The following is a 20,659-nucleotide window of genomic DNA, read 5'->3' as shown; positions in this document are numbered from 1 at the left end:
GATGGTACTTCTTTTAAGAATGTCTGGCTTTAGGATTTCCAGCAACAGATTTATTTTCTTTGAAGGACTTCAAGGAACTTAATTTAACCATCCTTGACAGGCCTTAGAAGCTTAGCTGGGTTTGATCTGCATCTATGGAAATATTGGCACTTACTTTTTAAAAAATTTCCATGGTGAATCCTTAAATTAAGAAAAATCTGTACTCTATTATTTTCATAAATGTAGATGTGCAATAGAATGTTCATTTAAATTGTGCTATACTTATCCAGTTGATGACATGTATACCTTCGAGTATTTTGCCTGGTGTTAGAATTGGTAAGTCTGGGAACTCTTCCTTTTGGCTCAGTCTTCATTTCTACTACTTGATAGGGGCAATATAATAAATCCTAGGAGAGTAGTCTTCTATGTAATTTAATATCAAGAACACCATTGAAAATGAAGTAACCCTCAAGCCTTCAATAAGAGACCAAGGAGATTTGCATATAGGAAAAATAATATATGGACTATATAGGCATAAACTAGATAAATCTGTCATTTTGATGAAATTAAAAGCCTAAATAGGCTTAGCACATCAATTTACTTAAAAAAAATTATATAACTTGTGCTTTTACTATAAACAGAAATATCCTGATTAATATTATTATTATAATCTGTCTGTAAAGATAGCATCTTTGCCCTCTTGTGAATATTTGTTTGTTTTATTCACCTTTACTTATGCATTTGGTGCCACTGGTCTCCATTAGTAAACTTTTAATTAATTTCCCATATTGTATATGATTCTATAAGACAGAAATAATCTACTTGTTATATGTAAGATCTGAAATAGACAAATGTGTTCATTTTAGCTTCTTTTCCTGAAGGAGTTCAGGATATTGAGGCAGTACTATTTTGCTGTGGAAATGTAAATTAGAGGTTGTTGAGTACTCGTGGTGGTTTTACCATGGCAAAGAGAGAACAGTTCTACATACATGTTGAGATTGTCCTTCCAACTGTCATCTTGTAGCATCAAATAAATTTGATTCAATTATATAAATACCTAGGTATGACAAATGTCATTTTAGTAAGCAACGTGAGGTTGGGATGTCATAATTAAAAAAAAAAATTCTCTTTGAGGTGCCTATGGTCTTCTATAATCCATGGGTTCCCATTTTAGAATTTCCAGACTTTTTAAGGGCACATGAAATTATCAGTGGGGCTTTTCAGGGTAATTTAAAAATTTCAAAATGTTAATGAAGTTTCTTCATTTACCCATGATATAGTGTTAGGGGCTAATTAAAATATGACGTTTCTTCATTGTTGTATGGAATTTTATGAACTCAGTGTGGTCACATGGGTTATTTGATCCTCATTAAAGCTTGACTGACAAACTGTTGAACGTGTTTCAATGAGAAATGTATGAATTCTTAACGTGGTAAATAAGTTGATAAACCAAACCAAAACCTGCTGCTGTCAAGTTGATTCTGACTCATAGCGACACTATAGGACAGAGTGGAACTGCCCCATAGAGTTTCTGAGGAGTGCCTTGGTGGATTCCAACTGCCGACCTTTTGGTTAGCAGCCATAGCACTTAACCACTACACCACCAAGGTTTCCCAAATAAGTTGATAGGTAGACAAAAATCTTTCAAGAAATGGGTTTTCTTTGTGTAGGGGACATGGAGCTTCTGTTGGGGGTGATGGAAATCTTTGGAAACAGAGTGGTTATGGTTGGACAACATGATGAACATAATTAATGTCACTGAGCTATACATTTAAAAAAGGTTGAAATGGCAAATATTTTGATACATATTTACCACAGTAAAAAAAATGTGGTCCCTGAGATGAGAAAGAATAAAAGACCTCATCAAATGGGGCATGGGAAGCAGTGAATTATACTGCCAGGCAGCTAGGACAGTTACATATGCATAAAGCATACTTTCAAGTTCCCACAGGAGAAATCTGCATGATTAGGGCTTCATTTTGCCTTCCAGACTTCCAATGCTCCCTGCCATGAAAGTATATAAATTTCTACTTATGACAGAAATAAACCCAGAGTCCTTTAAAAAAAAAACGAAAAACAGCTTTTTTAGAATATAATTCACACACCATACAAGTCACCCATTTAAAGTATACAGATTCATTGTTTTTTGGTATATTTACAGTTATGTAGCCATTACCACAATCAATTTCAGAACATTTTCATCACCCCCCAAAAAACCTGATTCTCTTTGTCACTCTTCCTTTTCCCTTAGTCCCTTCAATCCCCTCCAGTCTTAGGCTGATTTACTTTCTGTCTCTATAGATTTGCTTATTCAGGGCACTTCCTGTAAATGAAATCATATGATATGTGATCTTTTGTGTCTGGCTTCTTTCACTTGGCATAATGTTTTCAAGGTTCATCCATGTTGTAGCATCATTCCTTTTTATGGCTAAATAGTCCATTGGATGGATGTACCACAATATATTTATCCATTCATTAGTTGATGGACAAAAGGTTGTTTTCACCTTTTGCCTATTATGAATAGTGATGCTATAACATTTGTGTACAAGTTTTTGTGTGAATATCTGTCTGCAGTTCTCTTGGGTATAAACCTAGGAGTGGAATTATTGTATCAAATGATAATCCTACGTGTAACTTTTTGAGGAACTGCCAAACTCTTTTGCACAGTGGATGCACCACTTTATACTCTAACAATGTAAGATGGTTCTAATTTCTTCCCATTCTTGCCAGTATTTCCTTGCCATTGTAGCGGGTGTGAAGCGATAGCTTATTGTGGTTTTGATTTGTGTTTCCCTGATGACTAATGATGTGAGCATCTTTTCATGTACTTACTGGCCATTTGCATATATTCTTTGAAAAAATGTATCCTTGATCCTTTGCCCATTTTTACAATTGAGTTGTCTTTCTATTTTTGAGTTGTGAGAGTTTATTACATATTCCAGGTACAACTACCTTATCAGATATATGATGTGCAAATATTTTCTCCCATTCTGTGTGTTTTCTTTTTATTTTATTGATGGTTTCTTTTGAAGCACAAAAATTTCAAATTTTGAAGTCCAATTTATCAATTTTTGATTGTTGTTTTTGTTGCCAATGCTTTTGGTGTTACATCTTAAAAATAGAGCTCTTTTAAAATGTATTTCTTATTAAAAAATGAGTAAATAATTCACATGAAAAATTCTGGGTTAATAAAGTGATGGCGGATACTTTTTTTTTTCCCCAATGATGAAATGACTTGTACTAGTTTAGGCTTTCCTTTTTTAAAGTTTTTATAATTTATTTTATTTTTGCTATTGAGAATATACACAGCACCAATACTGGTGAATATACACCAATATTGTTGAACATACACCAATTCAACAATTTCTGTACATATAATTCAGTGACACTGAATACATTCTTCAAGTTGTGCAACCATTCTCACCCTCCTTTTCTGAGTTGTTCCTCCCCCATAACATAAACTCACTGTCCCCTAAGTTTCCTACCTAATCTTTTGAGTTGATGTTGTCAGTTTGATCCCATATACCCACCAAAACATATAGACAGGTCTTAAAAAAGCACAATGCTCAAGCCAGACATTCTTTACTAGTTAAGTAGGCTTTCCTTTTAGAGTGACTATTTCATGTTTCATTTAAGATTCTTATCCTTGTACAGAAGGAATAATTATGCAGATTATCATTTATTCAAATATTTACTATTATACATTATTGTGGTTCCCCTGGACAATTAACATTTCCCTTAGAGAATGAGGTGTCACTTAAAAACATTAGTTATTATTTTTCTAATTTATAATTTGTTCATAGGGAAGTTAAAAGAAGATAATTAAAATCATGTGAAATTCTACCTCCCAAAGTTAACCAGAGATACTTGTTTTAATAGAAAGATGCTTACTATATTTTAAGTGAAAATAGCAGAATTATAGAATAAGTTTAGTACATTCCTATTTTTGTAAGAAAAAAAGATTTTTCTTGGGAATAAGTTTGGAAGGATGTAAACAAAATATTAACAGTGGTTATCTCTGGAGGGGAAACCCTGGTGGCGTAGTGGTTAAGTGCTACAGCTGCTAACCAAGAGGTCAGCAGTTCGAATCTGCCAGGTGCTCCTTGGAAACTCTATGGGGCTGTTCTACTCTGTCTTATAGGGTCACTATGAGTCCGAATTGACTCAATGGCAGTGGGTTTGGCTTTTTTTTTTTAAATCTCTGCAGGGGGTAGTTTTCATGTTTTGGGGATTTTTTTTTTGTCTTATTTGATGTTCAAAATAAACATATACTTTGCTATAAAAATAATGATGAAAATAGTTTCCAGCCTTTTCTATGCATATTTGAAATGAAATATTTTACCAAATCACCATTGTACTAAATTATATTTTATACCAGGCTTTTAACCTTCATTTTTTTCACTTCATATTACTATCAGGTCACTGAATATTCTTTGAAAAGATGATTTGTACTGCCTGAATTATAATTCACGGTCTACAGTCCCATTGTTTAACCATGTCTCTGTTGCTGAATTCCTAGGATGTTTATAATTTTCCATCATTTAAAAAAATGTTGCGATTAGCATTTTTATGAATAAATTGTCTGCATTGATGATTATTTCCAAAGGGAAGATTCCTAAAATAAGGACACCAGATCAAAAGATATGACTATTTTAAAATATCTTTTTAATCAATTATGTTGAAGGCACAGTAGCATCAAATTGCTGTGTTCACAATGATAGACTGGTTTAAATTCTGCCAACGTAATTGCCTATTTCTACACTTGATTCAGCCTTCAGTATGGATTACACCTCAACATAAAGAAAACAAAAATCCTCACAACTGCACCAAAAGCAACATCATGATAAATGGAGAAAAAATTGACATTATCAAGGATTTCATTTTACTTGGAACTACAATCAACGACCATGGAAGGAGCAGTCAAGCAATCAAACAACGTATTGCATTGGCAAATCTGCTGCAAAAGACCTCTTTAAAGTGTTAAAGAGCAAAGATGTCACTTTGAGGACTAAGGTACACCTGTTCCAAGCCATGATATTTTTGATCACCTCATATGCATGTGAAAGAAAGCTGGACAATGAATAAGGAAGACTGAAGAACTAAAGCCTTTGAATTGTGGTGCTGTCGAAGAAATATTGAATTTACTATGGACTGCCAGAAAAATGAACAAATCTGTCTTGGGAGAAGTACAGCCAGAATGCTCCTAAGAAGCGAGGATGGTGATACTTTGTCTCACATATCTTGAACATGTCATCAGTAGGACAAGTCCCTGGAAGACATCATGCTTGGTAGAGTAGAGGGTCAGTGGAAAAGTGGAAAACCCTTAAAGAGATGGATTAACAGTGGTTGCAATGATGGGTTCAAACATAAAAATGACTGTGAGGATGGTACAGGACCAGGCAGTGTTTAATTCTACAGGTCGCTATGAGTCAGAATCGACTCCATGGCACCTAACAACAAGAACACTTTATTTAGTCCTCTAGGGAAGCGGCAAGGAGAAGGGTTGAGGCAGCCTGCAATGCATGTTGCACTAGTGGACAGGAGACCTAGGTTCTTTAGGTCCTTAGACAAATTCTCAAATGTCCGTAATATTTTTTTTTTTAAATATACCTTATCTTTAAAACATGGGAGTGGTTTCATGGCCCTAAAATGCCACAGTTCTGCAGTTCTCCTCCAAACCAAAACCAAACCCACTGCCGTCAAGTTGATTCCAACTCATAGCGACCCTATGGGACAGAGTAGAACTGCCCCAGAGTTCCAAGGAGCGCCTGGCGGATTCAAACTGCAGTTCTCCTCAGGCTACCGGAAAAAATGCAGGGCTCTACACTTTGGGAAAAGAAGCAAACGATGATACTTTAGTGGAGGATATATGTTTTTGCAGCCTATTCTCCCATCATATGCTTTTTCATAAACGAGATGAAGTCCTTAACAATGCTGTTAAGCAGGCATTAGTATCTTCATTTTATAGCTGGAGGAACTGAAACTCAAAAAATTTAGGCAACTTGCCAAGATCGCTCAGTAGGAAGGGGGAGAAATTGCAATCAAATCCAGTTGTGTCTGGCTCCAGAGTCCATGCTGTTGACACTTTACAATATTTCGAAACTGGAAAGAAATCGTGTTTTCATGGACTAGCTTGATATTACTGATTTAACCACACACATACTCACTAGTTCTATACTGAACATTCCTCTCCTAAAAAACTTATTTTAAAGAGGCTTAATGGTGAAACATGATTAATGTGTTAATTTCAATACCAGAAGAACAGTATAAATGTAACTACTAGGAGCGTGTGTGTAAATGTAATTTCATGAAAAAAGGGCAAAAATATTAACCTTAGAAACTATAGAAAATTTCTCAAAAATGCTCCAAACTGTTATGTCAACTTTTTTTTTCCTATCTGAGGTCTGCATCACTCAGTTCTTTCATGAGAAGTTTCTCTTAAATATCTGAAAAGAGACACTCTGTGAATTTGAAAGTATGTCATAGTACAATAGCTCTAACAACCTTGTGATATTAACTGTTTCCACTATTTATGGGAGTGTCTATCTTTCTGGGCCTTCTTGTTATTTTTCTCGGTCATTTCTCTTTTTTTATGGCAACCGTCCACAAAGTCTTTCAGGGCCATTAAGCACATTTCTATCACCCATAACAAAACAGACAAGATAATTTCTTATATCTCCACTCATGTGCTACTAGTTTCAACATTCTTTGGTGGATTAATCGTTCCAGTTTTACCAACATTTTAAGTGACTATACCACAGCCATCCATATAGGAATGTACATTTGCCAGACAATGTATATTTAAAATCTTCATATTTTCAAGGGACCTAAAGTCTGGCTGTTTTTGCAGAAATCAAACTATTCATTACAAGCCTTTAGTATTTTTCTTTTTATATTTTATTTGGTTGTTTCTGTCATTTATTCCTGAAACTTTTATTGAATTCCTACTCAGCTCCATGAGGGCGGGGGTGACATTTGTCTCATTCACCATTTTATCCCTAGCATCCAATAACCACCACTACCACTTGTTGCTGTTTAGTTGCTTCTGACTCATGGTGATGACCCCATGTGTGTCAGAGTAGAGCTGCATAGTTTTCAGCGGCTATTTTTTTTATGATCTTTCAGAGTAGATCGCTAGGCCATTTTTCTGTGACATGGCTGGGTGGATTCAATACCCTTTTGATTAGTAGCCCAGTGCAAATCATTTGTGCCATCCAACACAAAGCACGTGCCAATAAACATGTTGAATTGATGATGTAGTCTTCTCTCACTGATTTGAAAGAGTACCTTTTCATATTTCAAATATAGTAATTCCTTGCTAACCTTAGAGGTGGCTTTCCACAAATAACTGGCAAAATTGCAGTTGGCAAGACAAATCAAAGTGTCAGAGAAAATGGGGAAGGGGGAAAAAACAAAGCAAAAACCCTGACAAAAATATTTGGGGGCATGTGCTTTCAAAATAAGCCAGATTCACTGGCTTCAGTGAAATTCTCCAGCAGGAAAGCTTTTCCTTGAACATGTTTTTCATTTTAAAAGAGGACGCTGCTGCAGCATTGTTATTTACTGAGGTACAATCTCCTACAAATACTATGCTATGCTTATACAGACTGTACTTTACTGGGCTTGAAATTTAATTATTTTTGCTTTCACATTCTCTTTCGATTCTTTTTCACAATCTCTAGTGGGAAATAAATTCATACAGCTCCTTCAGAATTATTCCATTTAGTAGAATATTTAGGGTCTACAGCCAGGTTATAAGGCCATTGCGTCATGACTAATCTGATGGAAATATAAACTAACCAAAATTTCTCACTACTACCATTTTTAAGTTACTAGCTTATTCCAAACAAGCATAACCTGGATTGCAACTTTGCGCTAACCCACTGATCCAAAAATGTGTCCTTCACTTTTTTCGATCTAGGTTCAGTTTTCCGGGGTGTCGAAGGGGAAAGCGTAACCTTCCTCTCTCCTCTCACCTACGGCACTTTCTATTCTTTACTTGGTTATAAACAATAAGACAAATGAACAACCTAATATTTGTCTAGCCCTCAAGGTCAAATGTGGGATTCAGACATTCAAAACTAAAATGCAACATTAGGGTACATTACTTCACCAGGGACTGAAAAGGATATAGATTATAAATGGCAAAATACCTTATCAAGAAAGGTTAAATTCAAGGTAATTTGTGTGTGTGTGTGGGCGGGAGGGTTGGCCAAGATTTTTAAAACTGAGCCATTGTTCCCTTGATTATTCCGATTGTTGACTGTTCCTCTCTTGCTAGTCTAAATAATTTTTTTATCGGAGCCTTAGGGACAGGACCTAAAAACATTTTACTTGGTGTAATAGCTGGGCACATGTTTGGCAAGTATTGCCTTTTTTTTTACTCGTTTTGTACAAAAAACACCATCCTTCCTTCAGAAAAAAAAAAAAAAACTCATATTTCCGGTCTCTTTAATTTTATGCAACCTTATAAAATTTCCCCCCCTAGCTTTCTCTGAGTCCCATTGAATTAATCTTTTTTAACATCGAGAAACAACACAGCCTATTTAACCCCAATTCTATTAGGGAAGGTTGCGGAGTCACCCACTCCGTTTTTATGGTAATGCCGACTTGAGTATTGTGTTCTTACTGGTTGAGCCCTCCTCTGAGGGAGCGGTGATTGTCCTCATCCTACTGTGCAGGATGGGCTCTGCGGGGCAAAGGCGCCCCTGCATTTCAAAAGTGCCCACCTAAACCACCAAGGTCTCAAGCTTATTTGGTGATTCCACAAAGGGCGCTCTGCCTTTTTCCAGTGATCGAAATCACCTGTTCAAGGTCGCACAGCGAACTGGTGCTGGATACAATCAGCGAGGTGGGCAGTACGGACAGAACGGAGAGGTTTACGGCCCGTCTACCCTTCCGGTCACACCCGGGCCCACCTGGGTGCTCTGCAATCTCTGCAATCACGGGGAGAACACGCCCTCTCCCGACGGATTTCTCGCACCAGCTGGGGCTGGAACCGACGCCCCAGCGACGCCGACGGCGGCCGGGGCGGGGGCACCGGAAGGAGGCGGAGGCCTGGCGGCCAGAGGGCAAGCGCGCGGGAGGGGCGGGGCGCGGCGTATATAAACTCGGCGCGGCGGAAAGGGCGGGCCTGGGCGCGAGCGGCTGACTCGGCGGAGCGCTGGGCGCCGCAGCCGCCGCCGGCGCACAGGGCGGGGAGGAGGAGGAGACGGGAGGAGGAGATAGGGGGCAGGAGGAGGAGACGCGAGTGCGGGTTGGCGCCGGTCCAGGTCCGCAGCTCCGCTGGCTCCCGCCAGCTTTCGAAGGCGGGCCTGAGCTGCGGCAGCCGCGGCGGCCTCGGCGGCCTGGGGAGGTGAAGCCAGGCTGCGGCGGCCGAGCGAGGGTGGGGGGAGCCGCCGCCGCTGCCGCCGTCGCAGTGAGGTGAAGGGGTGGCTCGGCATCCCCGCGGCCTGGGCCGGGCGGGGCCTTCAAGGGCTGGCGGCCGGTGCGTTTTCCTCCGGGCGGTCCTCCACAGGGCACCTGCAGAAGTGGCCCCGAACGGTGCTTGCAGCGTGGAGGCGCTCGGAGGGCTGTGGGAAGGGCGGGGGTCTGCGCCGTCGGGCTCTGGCGGCCCTGCGGGCATTTGATGGGAGGGCTGGCGTGCATGGGGCCTGTTACGCATTGCTTTGGGATGCCCCTTAGGGGAGTGGATGGGTACTTAGGGTGCTCGGGAGAGAAGCAGAGTCGAGGGCCACAGACCCGGGCAGTGCAGGATTCGTTAGAATGAGCCCTTAAACTGGTTGCGTGTGAGTGGTTATGGTTTAGTCTAAACAAAAACACAGTAGAAAACTAACTCGGACCCTCGAAGTTTGAGGAGGAATACCTTGCTACAAATGTCTGGTAGTGAAGAACTTGCCTTGTAGGCCTCAGGGCGACCAAAGGGAAGTTAGCTTTGAGAAGCTGGTGTTTGACTAATGATTGAGAGCTGTAAAAGAAGGGCGTGTGTTGCGCGATTTTCTTTTAAATGGTAATTACTAGGTTGGGCTAGTGGTGAGAGATCTTGTAAATGGTTCAAACAGCTGTTTTAAAGCCCTCGCGTGAAAAGCGTTTTTTGTCTTTACTTGACGGTGGAAATACTCAGAATGTGGTGCCTTCTTGTGAGAGTGGAGCTCTGAAGCCATTGTGTGACTAGCAGATCTTCCTTCCTGACTGGAAAATTGAATTTCTGGAAACATCCACCATATTGTAGAGTTTGCCTATTTAAAGGCTGTCCTTACTGGCTAGCGCTTGGACTAATTGCCATAGAAGTAGTGGGATGGTTTTGAGCTCAATTCTGTGGAAGAGAACTTTGAGGGAGTGGGCTTAAACTTTTCAGGGAAATGAAAACCTCTACTTTTATGTTTAACTTTTTTCCCCCCCTCTCCAGCCTCATCTGTTTCAATGGTGCAACTCTCTTCATCCCCTTCTGGTTACCAGTCACCTTCAGGCCATTCAGAGGAGGGAAGAGAGGGAAATATGAAGTCAGCCAAGCCCCAGGTGAACCACAATCAGCATGGGGAAAGCCAGCGGGCCATGAGTCCCCTGCACTCTATTCTCAGTTCGGCTGCCTCTCCTTCCCAGGCATATGAAACCTATATTGATAATGGACTCATATGCCTTAAACACAAAATTAGAAACATCGAGAAAAAGAAGGTAACTACCCCCCCCCCCAACCTTGTGTATGTATGACCTTAAACAAGGGTTAAGAGACTGACGGTTTTGCTTTCTATCGGGGCTTGTAGGTATTTCTTCCTAAAGATTTAACCTTGGGCTTTAGCTGGTTGAAAACAAACAGGCAGGCTAAATATTGGATGTATTAAACATTTTCTTTTTGTCAACACAGCTGAATAAAAATATTCTTCGTGGTAGAAACGTTATACATGCTACTGTTGAAAAACGTGAAGAGCTAGTTATTTTAGGTTAGATTAATTCATCGAGTGGTATTTTCATACACCAGTAATGGCCTGACTTTTTAGCTTGTTTTTCTTGTAACTTTCTGCAGCAGTTCATATTGCAGTACAGCTGCTGCAGTCACTGGAGGCTTTAACCATGGTAGAGCTAGAAAAGGTTTTAGCACTGATTTTTGTGTTGCTAGGTAATGCCTTACGATTGGTAGGTGAGAGCGTTGTAGAGAGCCTTGTTATTAAAGAGACTCAGAGGTTATTGTCAGCCTAACATTACGGTAAATGCTGATGTAAAGATCCAGATCATTCCTTATTTCCTGAGTCATGTAGTCTGTGAAACAGTATAGCACGTTGCTTTATTGTGTCATGATTCCCTCCTGCTTGTGACGGGTAGGATTGAGTGGCATATAGTATTTAGAACTCTTAAATATTTTTTTATTAAGACCTAATTAAAGCATAGGTAAGATGTTTTTCATGGAGGGGTGTGAAGAGATTTTTTAAGAGTCTTGTTGACTATTTTCCTTTTTTTAAGCTAAGAAGGTAGTGAAGGTATGTGAGCGTGATTCTCGAAGAAGGGCTAGTTACTGATAGTTTCTCTGAAGCCCTAGTTTTTGTTGGTTGTCTTCATATGCATGCAGTTGATCACAAGTATGATAAAGCCAGTGTACCTGGATCAGCATAAATTCCCTACCCGCATCCCTGGTGCTACCCAAAGATGCCAGTAGCACTCTGTATTCTCCCTATATCCCCAAGTTGTGACAACCAAAAATGTCTCCAAATATTGCCAGATATCCCTGGGAAGCAAAATTGCCTCTGATTGAGCTCCTCTGGGGTAGGGGCATAGTACTGGCTATACACACACACGTACACATTTTTTTTGGCTGGAACTCATCTACAGTTGCTGCTTGACTTGTAAAATGGTATCTCAGAGTAATAGTTGACGTTAAGAACTTTGCTTTCATAAGAAACAAAGTCTGGTATTTAGTTTATTCAGAATTTTATGTCAGACTATAGTAGATACAAGTGGTTAACATGCTTGACTGCTAACCAAAAGGTTGGTGATTTGAGTCCATACAGAAGTGCCTTGGAGGAAAGGCCTGGCGACCTACTTCTGAAAATACAGCCATTGGAAACCCTGTGGAGCACAGTTCTACTCTGACCCACGTGGGGTCACCCGCCATGAGTCAGAATTGACTGCACAGCAACTGTTTAGTTTTTTTTTTTATAGTAGACACGAGTTTTTCTTTTGTAGCTCAAATTGGAAGATTACAAGGATCGCCTGAAGAATGGGGAGCGACTTAATCCAGACCAGTTGGTAAGTGGATTTTGATCCTTTGTTAAGACTTGCTGGTTTACTTAATAAAATTCTAGGTGGATTTGGTGGACCAGAGACTTGATAGGCCAAAAAGAGTGAGAATCTACTAACTTTGTCTTCTTTGCTTATTAGATCTCAGATTTGGCTTTATTTCTGTTGCACTAGTAGGTGGTATAGATGGTGAGAAGTGGGGGTTATTAAACAGGAGTGGAAATGTAGTTTATCACTAAAATTTAACAAAGATTTAAATTTACCCTAGGATGGAATGAAGAAAAGAATAATACTCTAGCTTTCAGGTTTTCACTGGAATATTATAAACCTGACCTCTTTCTGCTCTAAAATATTTAGCGTGCCATGGCTTTCTCCAGTTTCTTCTCCCGGGAGGCATGTTTATCTGATAGATAAAACCAAAAAAATTTGTTGCTGTTGAGTTGATTGTGACTCATAGAGATCCCGTAGAACAGAGTAGAACTCTGCCCCACAGGGTTTCCAAGGTGGTAGATCTTTATGGAAACAGACTGCCACGTCTTTCTCTGGCGGGGAATCGACGTGTTCAAATTGCTTACCTTTCGGTTAGCAGCCAAGTGCTTAACCACTGTGCCACCAGGGCTTCTTATCTGATGAATAGCTGGCCCTTTTTTTCTAAACCTTACTGTAAACCAAAGACTTCTTACAATTCTTTTTTTTTTTGAACATTGCCTAACTTGTCCTTGATAGACCCGGCAATTACAAATTTTATCTAATTTGGTGAAGAAGATTTTTTGCAATATGAAAAAAAAATACTTCATTGATATTTGCCACTTTGACCTGATTATCTTTCTCGGCTAAAGAGGGACACAACTAATCTGGAAGTTACTGTTTTTTTTTAAAAAATTTTTTTCCTTAAGGATTCAACTAAAATTTTTGGTTGTGTATCGTAGATACTGTAATTCAAGGACTTTTCATTCCTTTGACATATGGACTCTTCGGTACTGACCCAGATTTTTGTGATGTAGTAAATTATAATTTTTCCGAGGCACAGATTTGAATTGTGTGAGCTGTGAGAATGATGTGTTGTTTGCTTAGATGGTGAGAGAATTTAGCTGGACAAAGCATTTAAACCTGGCTTCGTTTTCAAGTAGTTAACTTTTAAAGTAATAAACCTTTTCTTTGTGTAAATGTCCTTGAAGGAAATGTTCTGTTAATAGTAGTGTTTTTTTATTTTGGGTAAATATGGGGAATGGTGTGGGTGTTGGTGATTCATGTGGTAGCTCTCTAAGAAATGTCAAGGACATGCTATATTTCAGAGCTATAGCCAAGGAAATTTTAATCTCAGTATTTCGTCTTCATAACTACATGTCATGTAGATATATGAACTTGGATTTCTTCAGTAATATGCTAACAACTGCCAGATTTATCTCAGATCAGTCCTCTGAGCTCTAGATTTCATATGTCTAGTTGCCCATTTGATATCTCCCGATTTCTCTCCATCCCTCCCCTCAAAAAAGCCTGGTCCTCTTTTAACTTTAGCTATGTCAGTTGCTGGCCTGATCATTTATAAGGATGGAGTTGCGAACAACTTTGGAGAATTTCTCATCTCTTTTCTTTTCATATCTCACATATATCCCATCAGCAAGTCTGCTCAGTTCTACCTTCACAGTAAATCCAGAAACTAACCATTTCTCATAAATCCCGTTTCTGTCATGCTGTCATCTTTCATCTGCATTACTTTAATACCTCCCTGATAGGTTTTTCTGTTTCCAGCCCTTGTTCCCCAATCTATTTTCATTATGGTGGCCTCAGTGATCCTGTTTAAATGCAAGTCGGAGTGCCAATTCTCTGCTCAAAACCCACCATCGGGCTTATGAGCCCCTACAAAGTATGTTCTTCCCTTCCTTTTTAATCTTCACTGCATTTCCTACACTTCCACCCCTTACAAACTCCATTCTAGCTGCACTGTTTGCCTTGCTGTTCCTCAAACATCACAGGCCTGGTTCTCTCAGGGCTTTTGCACCTGCTGTTCCTACTGCCTGAGATGCTTTTCCCCCAGATACCAAAATGGCTTAATTTCTAAGCTCCTTCAGCTTTTTATTTGAAGGTCACCTCAGGCTTATCCTGACCATATATACTCGCACCCCTCCATACCTACTCCTTAGTCTCTTTTCTAGCTTTATTTTTCTTGATAGTGCTTAGTAACTTCTCTGACAAACTACAAATTTTTTTTTTTTTTTCTCGCTCTCATTTCCTTACAATGTAAGCTCCATGCAGGTAGGGATTTTGTCTGTTCATTGCTGAATTCCTAGTGCTTAGAATAGTGTATAGCATATTTATATAACATATACCACCATAAAAAAAAAAAAAAAAAACCACCATATAGTACTTATTAAATATAGATTTACTGAACATAGAATGATTGAATGTTAGGTCTTTAGACATGATTGAGCATATAGTTTTGTGGTACTTTTGATAAAGCACATCCCTTGATGCAAACAATATACATTTAAGGTAGAAAATTTAGGAAGTATAGATATGTCAGAAGAAAAAAAAAATCTATAATCTTACCCCTCAGAGAACTGTTGAAATAATTAAAAAACGTGTAGTTTTTCTCTCACCTCTGTCCCTTCCTCTGTTACGTAACAGTTGTTCGTAGATTTTTATATATCCTTCCAGAGTTTAAGTCTGTATAAATAAGCAAATAGCCTTATTCCTTCCCCTCCCCCCATTTTCTGTATAACTTAAGCCTAGTATAGACACTTTTTTTTTTCGGGTTTCCGGTGGGGCTGTTTCCGGTCTTTCTATTGTGTATTGCTGGTCTGTTTATCTTTGTCAATTCTGTTTTAATTACTGAGGCTTTATAATATGCCTTTATCTGGTTGAGCAAGTTTCGCATCTACTTCTGTTCCAGGTTGGCCCTTTTCTTCCATGTAGGTTTGAGTTAGCTTAAGTTTCATAAAAAATACACCCCCTTTCTAATTATCAATTGTATTCATCTGTGAAATCTTAAAAAAGTTTTTTTACACCATTGATTTCCTATAGGATGTTGCTTGTCATTTCTGTTATAATACTGATTTAATTTTGCTTGCTATGGGTAGTTGCCTACAACCCTGTTTTTTTCCGCTGGATTATCAGTGTCTTGAAGTTGCTTTTTCATCCGTGTGATCCTCACTCTGCTACTTGTGCAGTACGTATGAGTAGTGAATGAATACTAACAAAGGAACCCTGTTAGCTCAGTACTCTTAAAATCGACAGACCTCTCTGACCTTATACTTTATAGATAGGATGGAATTAGGGATCAGATTTATGCCAGAAATAGTGTTATTTCTAACATCAAAGTTGAATTTTTAAGTTTAACTTTATATAAAAAAAAATATAGTTTGTAGTAAATGCTCTTTCCCCCTATTTTTTCTTAGAGGCAACTATTTTTTTGTATATATATGGTGAGTGGCTAGTTCATAAAGTCTTAAATCTCTTCCACTATATTTAAGGGGCATGTATTTTGACATATTTGTACTTAGAAGATCATAGAATTATTGTTTTCTAATCCTATTTGGTAGGAAGCAGTGGAGAAATATGAAGAAGTGCTGCATAACTTAGAATTTGCCAAGGAGCTTCAAAAAACCTTTTCTGGACTGAGCCAAGAAGTGAGTATGTTTGCTTTTCTGAAACCAGTTAGCCACCAGCCTTAAAGAAAATGTGTCTAATAAGGGTGTTGATCTGTAGTAATCTAGTTCCCATGAATAATTTATTGCAGATGGAGGGGTTGAGGATGTTACTGAAGAACTAAGTTTTTCCAGATTTCTAGAGTTGAAAGAGAGCACAAATGATACCTAAATATGAGATTGTGAATAAAATATTAGTTTTCTAATGTGTTATTTCACTATAGGATTATAGAAAATCTTTAAGAAGAATAAAAACTATTCTGATAGGCATACTTATTGAATGTGTTTTAGAATTAAGATTGCACATTTATATAATGTAGGCTTGTAAGTTTAGTATTTAATACATCAGGGCATGATAATTTATTATGAGCAAAAATTATGATTCATGTTAAATGAGAGAGTTAAGTCTGATCTCACTACTTATTAGGCTCATTCTGTTGTCAATTCAAACTGTCTCTGATAAATTTAATCAGCAATTAATCTGAAATATTTAGCATTTGTTAATGAAACATGCGTCACTGTTTCAGGATCTTAATATCAGAAGGCCCTGTAAAGGGCATGTTCCAGCAATTAAGGAAAGTTTTCTGTGGATTCATTCCTGTGATGTAGAACATGCCTCATAAGATGTTTTCTTCTAGTTTTTGAATATTTTCCCTTCTTTACTGTGAACTAGAGTTCTCTATTCCTCTGGCATAAAAAAAAAATTTAGGCTTAACAATCGACTGTTTTAATCTTTGCAATAAATTGTTCTCTTCTGGATGTCTGATTTAATTATCGATGAACTCTTAAAAGGTGGTACACAGATCTAAAACAGCGTAGCGTAGAGCCACTACCTTCCATTTTCTGAATACTTCTGTTACTGCAGTTCTGCAACGGTATTAGCTTTTTTTGTCACCCATAGCATGTTTTAGCTTGTTCATTCATCACTTAATTTTAGTACTTTTGATTATTTCCACAGTTTTCAAACATTTCTAAGCTATTTTAAATACAGTGATTTTAAATCAGTTCTTCCTTCATACCTGTGTTATTTTTCCCCCACAACATCTGTTAAATTTACTTAGTTTCAGTTCATTTTACTATGAAAAGGATTTTTCACGTCTTCATTGTTAGATAGTTGGAAGTATACTTCTGTAATACTAAAAATCTTCCCTCTCTTTAAGTCACCTTATCCTCAAATTTTACTTTTCCATTCAGGCGGTTATTTACCTAATATATGGTGTCCTTTTTTCCTTTTTTTTTAGATTTAATTTTTATAAACGCCATGTGCCAGTCACCTGATTTTTACATTAATTTAGGATATAAATAGCCCCATTTTGCAGATAAGGAATCTGAGGCTCAGAACAAAAGGAATTTATTCAGAATCATATGGCCAGTAAGTAAGATACAGCCCTAGGTACCTTTTGCCTCTAAAAACTGTGCTCTTTTTTCTGTACCATTTTCTTCCACTGCAGTAGTCTAAAGGTAGAACCCAGACTCCAAATTTTATTGATACTGTGAGATTTTTACTTGCTTCTGCTATGCTAAAGCACTTTGGAGCTTGCATCAATGAATCAAGACCCCAAAGGTGCTTGCCAGTAACCTTTCTGTTTTTTTTTTTTCCCCTAGTAATTTTACTAAAGTTCTTGTCAAATCTCTCTTATGATAGCCACTTTTGCAGTTTATGGAGTATTTTCTTCTTTCCCTTCAAACTGAAGTTGAAAGCCTTTCTGTTTAATTCAGCCACATTCTTTGTTTTCATGAGATGAGGTCTGTCCCTGGTAGAAATTCTTTTTCTAAGTCATGGTTCAGAAAATAAATTCTGCTGTTCAATACCATTGATTGACAGTGGTTTACTTCATATGTTCTCCTCCTTAAAAAAACTGGTTCTCAGCTAAAAGAAGAGAAGAGAATGTAAGCTGTTGATTTTTCTTTAAACCGCTTTCCTCTTTTTGTTATATGTAGAGATAAATTCAGGGTTTTTTTGTTGTTGGTTGTCTTAGTTTCCACATTAATAAGGAGAAATAGGCTGTTGTAAGTGGCTCTTCATAACATCTGATCATGATTTAAAAGGCATCATACTTCTTGATGCATGCAGTAAGTGTATCACTAATGCCCAGCACAGACCCTGATAAACAAAAAGATAACCACTTAGTGTGATAAACCCTTCGATAGGGGATGTTCAGGGTGGCATGAACCCATAAGAACACCTAATCCAGCCTTGGGTTGGTTAAACTGAGATCTGAGGTGATGTGATACAGTCCCAAAGATGCCCTGGCTATCAGTTGCCTTTCCCTGTACCATCATGGAACTGTGTCAGACAGAATCCCACTGTCTTGGAGTGCTAAAAGTGCCACCTCTGTCCTCCTCCTTTCTCTCCCCAGGTAGAAAATAAGAGTCCTATAGCTTTGTTAAGTGTTGTTGGTGCAGTGCCATATTGAGATCTTGGAAAAAGCCTTATGGAGCCTCTGCTATCCTGAGAAAATATGGTTGTCCATATAACCCTCAATGAGTCAGTTTCCTAGTCTCAAATTTATTTTTTTTACCTTTACCTATTACTGTCCCCTGTCTCTAGCAGTAGCACAAGTCAAAATTAAGTTGCTTCTGTACCCTTTAGGAAGGATCTATAATGCCACGATCATTCTTTTTCCTGAAGTTTGTTCCCCAAACCCAGTCTGTTAATGATTTATGCATATCTCTTGTAGAGTTTAAAGTATTGATGCTATATCAAAGTACTTTAACCTATCTATAGGAAAAACAGTTTTTTTAGGTTTATTTTCTTTTGTTTTCCTGATCTTTGTATCTTGGAAAATATCCAATATGATGGAAAAATTGCAATAAAAAAGGCAACTATGAGGGAGAAGAACTTCAGGTTTCTTAGTGGAAGCAGATGGTAATAGTGTGAGCTTAGAGTAGACGGGGGGCTGCTCAGTCCACATACATAAAGTTATTTGAGGGTTAACTTAAGTTCCACTAATTTTTCATATCTATTTTGTCAGCTGAATATTGGTGGATACAGCTCCATCTAGATTAAGTGCAAACTATTATAGAAATATCTCTACTCTTTTTCTTAAAAACACATTTGCTGTGACTGTGTCTTGACTGATTACATTTGTAAGACATTTTATGTCTGTATGGTTTTCTTTTCCTTAGGTCTTAGCTAATCTTTGGTTGGTTGGACACTGACTATTTTAATTTAAATATCCTTCCTTTGGAACATGGGATTTAAAACAAACAAAACCTTTAAATTAAAACATTCTGTTAAAAATTTTGGCCTAGAAAGGCTTGATATATGGAAAAAGAAAATCTTAGGATTAATATAGACATTAGGAATTGATACTGTGCTTCTCATCATGGTAACATTAGAGACACTAGAGATAGCCTGGAGTTGGGAGTCAGATACAAGCAGTCCCCCGGAGTACGAACAAGATCTGTTCCTAAGTTTGTCTTTAAGCCGAATTTGTAGGTAAGACGGAACAGGCACATACGGTTTTTATTTAGCGTCAGTTAGTCAAATGCTTGTCTTAGTATGTAGTACATATTTTACCTTTCTATGCATGTAAAACACTTAATCACTTCCAAACTGTGAGGTGTTTTCATGAGAGTCACAAAGTATCGTGTTCGTTTTTGTGAACCACTCTATTTAACTCAAATTTTTAACGTAATGGGCTCTATGGCAGTCTGTTCTTAAGGATGAGTTGTCTGTAAGTCAGACGTTCGTAACCTGGGGACTGCCTATGTTTCAGCTTTGGTTACCTTAGACGAGCCAATGTAGTACTTACTTATTGCCACTTTCTTTAGCTGAAAAAGGAGGCAGAGTTTAAACAGACCTGTCAATTTGACCACTCAGTGTTATATTCCTGAGATATATCATCTCATCTCAGCTATTTGAGGTTAGGCTTTGTAAAATGTGGAATCACTAATATGGGGTGATAAGGGAGAGTTGTCAACCCTAATTGGCATTTGTCTTAACAGCTACTTAAAGCTCAGAAGAAGGCCCAGAGAAGGGAGCACATGCTAAAACTTGAGGCTGAGAAGAAAAAACTTAGAACTATACTTCAAGTTCAGTATGTATTGCAGAACTTGACACAGGAACATGTACAGAAAGACTTCAAAGGGGGCTTGCATGGTGCAGTGTATTTGCCTTCAAAAGAACTTGACTACCTCATTAAATTTTCAAAACTGACCTGCCCTGAAAGAAATGAAAGTCTAAGGTAAGGTAATGAAGACATTTTTCTGAAATACAACATGTAACACTTTAGTTTTACTTTTTAGTTATATATGTGTAGTTAACTGAAAAAAGATTAATTTGATTCAACATGGGAGACTTTGGCTGGCCCAGTCTCTTGACAGGGTTGATGAACTGTGTAGAAGGAAAGTGAATTTGAATGGTCTCATTTAGGTGCTTCTTTATTATCACACTGGTTTTAAAAATAATGTCTGATCGTTAGGTTTTAACACCATACAAGTATTAACCATAATGTTAATTATGTGTATTCGTAAGACTTTTTTTTTGGTAGGCATCTCAAGATGTTGGTATTACCTGAGAGTCTTTGCTTTCTTACTCCTGCTATACTTAAGTAAAAATAAATAAAATTTAACTTGGCCAGTATGATTAAACTTTCTAAGTGAGAATTATTTGGTGTTCCTATTATGCTGTAAATGAAGACCGAGAAATAAAACTAATCATTCAAAGTGTAAAACCAGCAAATTGGGGCTTTCGGATGAATTTTTTTCCTTGCAGCTATCCATTTACTGTTTTTGCTTTGATAAATCAGCTAATTAACAGATCTCTGTGCTTTTGTTTTTTTTATTAGATACAAGGT

General features: G+C 37.9%; 1 protein-coding gene across 15 annotated transcripts in view; it reads left to right on the top strand.

Annotated features, from left to right (window-relative positions):
- The first annotated feature begins 9,177 nt into the window (after positions 1–9,177).
- The window catches only part of CAPRIN2 (caprin family member 2), a 37,318-nt gene continuing 25,836 nt past the window's right edge, over positions 9,178–20,659 (top strand). For 8 of the 15 annotated variants that reach the window (XM_049882764.1, XM_049882763.1, XM_049882762.1 and 5 more), the window contains exons 1-5: positions 9,298–9,466; positions 10,388–10,653; positions 12,157–12,219; positions 15,753–15,839; positions 19,809–20,047. In XM_049882764.1, the coding sequence (XP_049738721.1) occupies positions 10,402–10,653; positions 12,157–12,219; positions 15,753–15,839; positions 19,809–20,047 (641 nt within the window). In that variant the 5' untranslated portion in view covers positions 9,298–9,466; positions 10,388–10,401. Of the gene's footprint in view, positions 10,654–12,156; positions 12,220–15,752; positions 15,840–17,122; positions 17,230–19,808; positions 20,048–20,659 lie in introns of those variants that run through there. The other 7 variants (XM_049882758.1, XM_049882766.1, XM_049882757.1 and 4 more) reach the window with 6 other exon arrangements.

The sequence above is a fragment of the Elephas maximus genome, chromosome 4, assembly GCF_024166365.1.
Source record: "Elephas maximus indicus isolate mEleMax1 chromosome 4, mEleMax1 primary haplotype, whole genome shotgun sequence".
NCBI lineage: Eukaryota > Metazoa > Chordata > Mammalia > Proboscidea > Elephantidae > Elephas > Elephas maximus.
The sequence above is the reverse complement of the archived record's forward strand: the minus strand, read 5'-3'. Positions and strand labels throughout refer to the sequence as shown.